Genomic DNA, 6,718 nt, shown 5'->3' with positions numbered 1-6,718 from the left:
TGCAAGAAAAATAATCGACTAATAAGTTCCTCGTCTCAGATTTCGTTTCAGATTTCGAAATTTTCTTTTCTCTTGGTGCTTCTCCTCGTATTATATCAGCTGAATTGGAATATCTTTTCATTTTGAAACTGATTACGTACAGTATGTAGGATGTTACCAGTGAGATTCATTTGAGCCTGATTGTGATAGATCTATGGTTTTTGACTTATTTTTATGAGATCTGAACATCTATAAAGTAGTTATCCTTTCTTCCTGAGTCTCTTCCTGGAGCTTTTGTTGCATCTGAGCTTTAATCTAGCATCTAATTCTGTTTCGTGTTAACATCACAACCTTCCACCTCATCAGGTCGCTGTCCTCCGCTCCCTGAACGTTTCGCTCTGTCTCTGTTGCCTTCGCTTTACGTTTGCTTTCCCTCCTCATCATTCCTTCCTACTGCTCTCGCTCCATTTCTCACTGCATGTTCCCTTCTTCCTCCTGACAGTTTTTTCTTCTTTTTCAAGGCTGTTAATCCTTGCCAGCCCTGCGACAGCACTCCCCTTATGTTTTTACAACGAGGAACAGAATGTATTTGGTGGAGGCTTTTATCCAGAGTGCCTCACGGTATCATGAGTGTGTTCAAATTTAGCGTGGTCGGTCCACTGGGAGTCAAACCTCCAACGCTGGGAGGATTGGTGGCGTGCTCTGCTGTGTTTGGAAGTATTTCAATGTTTTCTGCTTTATGTTGTTGGTGTTGTAACTTTCTTTAATTGTTATTTTACGTAATGCGGTCTTCCGACACCCAAAGCTGAATGATTATATAGAATATTCTTCCAAACCAGAGCTGCAAGGCGCCACTTGCTCCTGTCGTTTCCATTTTTTTCCTTTCCCGTCCCTTTATCTTTTCCTCCGCCTCTCCATCCAGTCCTCTCTCAACCCTTTAACTCCTCTCCTTCCTCTGCTTTATTCCTGAGCCATCTGCTGCTCCTTCCAGCAATAAGCCAGTGAATGAGTATTAATCATCCGCTCTGCACGTCGATCAGGTTCTCTGGATGCACGGCACCGCCTCTGCTACAACAGTTTATTACCTGTGCTGTCAGCTTTATGGTCAAGAAGACTATAAATGTATGCAACTAATTTGTTGGGATGGGATGAATAAGGAAATCCAGTCTCCTCCTCCTCTCTCCCTCCTCTCCTCTCCTCTCCCCCTCCTCTCCTCTCCTCTCCCCCTCTCCTCTCCTCTGCTTCCCTATTCCTTTTGTCTTGTTGCCACTAACGCTCTATGCGTTTGTGTTTTCAGCTTCTGAAGAAACCAACATCTACAGGAAACCCCCCAACTATAAGCGACTAGGTAAGTCCATTAAATCCAGCAGTTGACGGGCGTGCTGTGTACACCGTCAATGCATCATTAGTGTGAAACATTCTTCTGCTTGTTTGACTGAATCGATGCGTGACAGAAAGATCTGAGTTGAAGCTGAATAAATTCTTTCTGTCCAACATCGGGTGTTTCTGACGACATTCATTCCTCTCCATCTTCTAAGCAGTCCGAGAACCGGAAGCAATTTTTTTCTATAAACCTGCAGAGGTTTGATTACAGGTTATGTTGCAGAGTTTAAGGAGAGCCACTGATATTTTGGATCATGGATCTTCTCAGATTCTGCGTTTTTGACCGTCTGTTAACTAACCAGTGCCATTGTCCGTACCAATATTTTATTGGTTCCTCCCACTACATCCTTTCGCTGGCATGGTAATCCACAGTGTAGTTTTTGAAGTAACAGACAAACAAACAGCAATGAAAATATTACCTCTCTTTCAGAGCTTATAACTGGACATAACCTTTACCCCTAAAGTCTTTGTACAATCGACTTCTCCTTTTAAAACTATTATATCTGGATCATCCCTGATCCTAATTAATGCGTAAGGTATTGGCCATAACCTGATTAATCTAAATTAATACAGTTTCTTTGTCAGTGTGAATCAGTCCTGTTCATTCAGTCCCTGTGGGCCACCTACTCACTTTTCCACATGGAGATGTTTTAAATTTGGTAAAACAAGTCATTGAATCGCACAGGGGAGAAAAAAGTAGACCCTCTCGTCCCCAATTAAGATTATGAGATTCACCAGGCACCACATTCCTCGTGATGGGTTCCCAACGTGTGAATACTCAAGTTACTATCAGCTGACTGGGCTGAAACTAAACTACAGAGGAACGGATGAGCCGCTTGATGGTTAGGGCCACATCAGAGGTGAGATTACAGACAGTTGGTGATTCAGGAGGCGAAGTAAAACTGAGAGCAGCGGGGCCAAATATTCTGAATGTGTTGGCAATCCATCAGCGCTCAGACGGCAGGTCCGACAGAGTTACAGTTCCTCAGAAACACCTCTGGATGATTTAGCCTGAGCTGCAAAGTGCTGACAAACCTCTCTTTGTCAGCGTGAGGAGGCAATCTATGATCTGGACGGATTCAAATTCACAGCGGTAAATCACTTTCAGGGCATTTTTCATTTTAAGGCAAAGTACCATATTAAGGCGTATTTATATTGTCTATTTACTGCCATAATGTATATCATAGTCAAACATGGCTGCACCTCAAAAACACCAGACTCTTACTGAAACTGCAAGAAGAGGTTGATAAGAAACAGAAAAAACTTACAAATGATTTTAAAAGGATTTGAAATGAATGGTCCCTGCTTTATTTTAACAGTACCTCTTATGTGTATAACGTTGTCCTGACGGGAAACATTAAATGCATTGTGTCTTATCTTATCGTGTTGCACTTGACGCAAAGATGATAAATGCGTTTTCTCCCTGTTGAATAAATTTGCAGCTTTGTATTATATCCCCTCAAATAAATCCCAGATAGAGGATATATGTTACGTGGCATCTTGAAGATATATCTGTTTTTACACTCTTTTACACATTTCACACCACTATCTTCCTTTCCAGTTTTATTGCCGTCCACCCTTGATAACCTCATCCCTTCCTAGAAGCTGTTTATCCTATCCCATCATATTTTCCTCTGACCTCCTTTCTCTTCTTTGTTTCCCTGTGTTTGATGCATCTCCTCTCCTCCCATCCTCACCCCTGCTGTGTCCTACCCTCTCTGTAAGTAAATGCATTTCTTTGTCCACAAAAAAAACACACAAAACCTCACACTGTGATGTCGGTTGTACCATGAAATATTATAGTTTTTATTACCCTCTCCCTTTGTTGACGTCTCCCTTCTCCAAGCATGAAAATCAACCGAGAAATATTGGATAAGCTTTTGTTTTCATTCATCAACTGTTTGAATGTGTGTGGAATAAAATGCATTATGTTTCTCTGTCTCTGATTGTCTTTCCGTCAGACACCTCTGCCTCTCCGACAGCCAGTAAGAGCAAAACCAATGAGAATCTCAACAATTCCAGTTGCCTTTCTTCCTCCAACTGCAACAGCATTTATCACCCAGGCTCCAACTACTACCCATACACTGGCTCTCCCAAAGGTACCACTCCCTCTCTTTCCCGAACACACACGATGCTTAGAAACCTGTGATCACACTGACACAGCTTCACAGTGTCCAGAAGTAGATGTGAAATTATACGATATGGTCCTATAGAAGCTACAAGTCAGAATTCAATCAACTAGGAAATTAGGAAAAAACGTGTTATATTCTCATGTGAACGAGAAGTACCCTACCCACCATCCTCAGGTGTGATCTTTATGCCTCTGATTGGCCGATCTCGCTGTTACCATGGGATTATTTTCCATAACTGCCAAATTATGTGGGCTACGCTAGGATGGTTCAGCGTTGCATCACGTTCACACCAGAGCAAAGGTTAAAATCACTACAGGTTAAATAAAAAAAATAGGTGCTGGAAGTCATTGCTCAGGGATAATTGCAATGGTTTATGAGATGCATAGTTTACTCACTCTCTCACTTATTATGTACCTTTACCTTTTTTCAGTTTTCCTATAATTTTTTGTTGTTGCTCCAAATCAAATGTTTTATTCATCCCGAAGCTGGTCAGCCTTTTCTGTAAATTCAATGGGAAAATTAATGGGAAATTAACTTCCACAACCAGAGCCGTTCTAAAATTGTCTGGTGACTGTTACGCTTTCAAAAAAATGTTTTCCCTTTTACTCATGTCTCATCTCTTTCTCTAGTCTCCAGAGTGAGGCGGTTTTCGTCCGGAGGGGAGGAAGACGGCTGGAATCACAATATCAACAGGGTAAGAAAGAACCAAGTCCTCCTGCTTCTCCCGTTTACATTTTGTGCATTCGTTAATATTTAATGTGTCACTTAATTAAACATGTTTTTAACGATCTTGCCCACTGGACAAAGGATGCTTCTATGCTCCTCTCTCCCCCTTTGTTCTCTACATATGCATCCCTCACAAAGTTTACATGTCTCTTCACCATCACCATATATTCACCTATGCATCCACGCCACTGTACATCTATCCGTACATTGATACTTTAAACCATCCTTGTGTTCTTCCCCTCTGCTTCTCTGTCCTTTCCTCTTCCCTTCCTCTCTTCCTCTCTTCCTCTCTTCCTCTCTGCAGAGCATTGGCAGGATGATCCTGAAAGAGGAAATGAAGGCGCGGTCAGGTTGTCACGACAATGACCAGTGGGGGAGCAGACGCAGTTCCCGCTGCAGCAGCAAGGAGGCACTGAACAATCTGGGATACGGCTCCCTCAATGGCTGTAAGTGTTTGTGTGTGTGTGTGTGTCTGTGTGTGTGTGTGTGTGTGTGTTTGTGTGTGTTTGTGTGTGTGTGTGTGTGTGTGTGTGTGTGTGTGTGTGTGTGTGTGTGTGTGTGAACACTCGAACAAACAGTGTGATAAGAACCAGCTATCTAAAATGACATTTTTGAGGGAAATGTGTTTGTCATGTACTTTGGCTTTTTAGTTTAATCTGTGTTCCATTCTTTAACATGGAGGAGGTGGGGTTATATGACCTATACTGCAGCCTGCCTCCAGGGGGCAATCTGGACACTTTGGCTTCACTTTTGGAGTGCAGTCATGTCCTCCACCGTTATATACAGTCAGTGGTGCAGACAATAAAAATAGAGGTGGCTTATCTCTGAGAACTAGTTTACAAACTTTGCAGGAGTGAACTTAAATCAATGTTCTTGGAAAGTTTATTATTTTTTCACATAACTACAGTTAATTCCTCTTTGAAATGAGTCGTAGTAATGTCAAGTCCATGATTTATAAACACTAACACAGTCCTGGTTGAGTTCCGTTTGTGACTGTACTTAAGATCCAAGGCTGAAAAGGGATTAGATTTCATTTTGGGTCGTGGTGATGAGTGGTTTGTGGCCGTGGAGGTTAGAGGTCAGGAGATTAATATAGTCACCTTTATGGGAAGAGGGCTGTGTGAGTGTGTGTGTGTGTGTGTGTGTGTGTGTGTGTGTGTGTGTGTGTGTGTGTGTGTGTGTGTGTGTGTGTGTGTGTGTGTGTGTGTGTGTGTGTGTCTAGTTGTGATGCTGACCAGGCCTAAGCGGGAGAGTTTGCCACTTCTATATTAACTCTTCCATTGATCCCAGTCCTCATTGCATTCAGCACGGGTAAGGGGCAAGACAAAGATGGAGAGACTCTGTGATAGAGAAAGAGAGAGAGTGTGTTTAGGTGGAGGTCAAGTGGGAGGGGGTTCAAACAGAGAGCGAGAGCGACCGAGAAAAAAAATTGAATTGAAAATAAAAGAGCGAGAGAGGGAGTAAGAAGCTAAAGCAATTTGCAGCCGCTCAGAGAAGATGTATGACACGAAGCCGAGAGGTAAATCAGGGTCAGAGAGCGGGAGATGAGCTGTGTGAACAGGGAGCTCACACACTCACACAGTGTGTGTATGATGTGGGAATTCAGTGCTGCGTAATCACTGTGGGTTTATAGTGTCTGCTGTTATTATACTGATTAGAAAAGTCCTGAGTGGTGTGTCTCTATCAGTTCCTGTCCTGAGAGGCTCATTTCAAAATGGAATGTCCTCAACACACAAAAAACACTGACTTAATGTATTTTTAATTACATATTAAAAGTAACTTTATTACATAAGTTCAATTTAAAGGGTCACATTTATCGAAGTATTTTCTATTGTGTTGAGTCACTGTGAATAAATCAATCAATCCCGACACAGGATCAACCCTCAGACCAAAATTGTGGTTTGTTAGACATTGTGTTGACTGTAAATAAGCAAATGTTAAACGCTAAACTAATTGCTAAAGTAAGATGTTGAACACGATAGACTGTATACAAAAATGGACGACCATACAGCTCTCAAAGGTGAAGCCAACTATCTGTATCGCCCCCTGGAGGCTGGCTGCAGGAAAGGTGATACACCCTGCCTCCTCCATGTTGGCAGATGGGACATGGGTCAAACTAAAGAGTCAACAATACCAACCCTACATGTCAAACAAAGTTTCTCCAAGATGATTTCTGTCGATTTAGATAGTTCTTATCATGCTAATGTAAGTTAAAGACGGCATTTTCCCAGATTTGATGTTTTATTTATTTAATGTTATAAAAACATGTTGGACACATAGTGGGAGGAAGGGGAGGTGAGTCATCCATTTTTACACACAGTCTCTGGTGAACAAAGTAAACAGTAAACTTGGTCAACACGAACAAGTTACGTTGCTGATGTAAGAATTTTAATTCAGTCGGCTGCAGCCTCATGTGTTTAGTGTTATTCTTGTTGTTCTTCATCTATGAAGACAATAAAAATAAAACATATAAAATGTAATGTTCATATCCTTATCTT

The 6,718-nt window shown here is 41.8% G+C and overlaps 1 protein-coding gene across 1 annotated transcript in view; it reads left to right on the top strand.

Annotated features, from left to right (window-relative positions):
• Window positions 1–6,718, top strand: part of LOC133019147 (actin-binding LIM protein 3-like) — a 40,499-nt gene that overhangs the window by 27,248 nt on the left and 6,533 nt on the right. The window contains exons 13-16 of the mRNA XM_061085518.1: window positions 1,277–1,327; window positions 3,324–3,461; window positions 4,124–4,188; window positions 4,525–4,666. Coding sequence (XP_060941501.1) covers window positions 1,277–1,327; window positions 3,324–3,461; window positions 4,124–4,188; window positions 4,525–4,666 — 396 coding nt within the window. The remainder of the gene's footprint in view (window positions 1–1,276; window positions 1,328–3,323; window positions 3,462–4,123; window positions 4,189–4,524; window positions 4,667–6,718) is intronic.

Source organism: Limanda limanda, chromosome 14 (assembly GCF_963576545.1).
Source record: "Limanda limanda chromosome 14, fLimLim1.1, whole genome shotgun sequence".
Taxonomy (NCBI): domain Eukaryota; kingdom Metazoa; phylum Chordata; class Actinopteri; order Pleuronectiformes; family Pleuronectidae; genus Limanda; species Limanda limanda.
The sequence above is the reverse complement of the archived record's forward strand: the minus strand, read 5'-3'. Positions and strand labels throughout refer to the sequence as shown.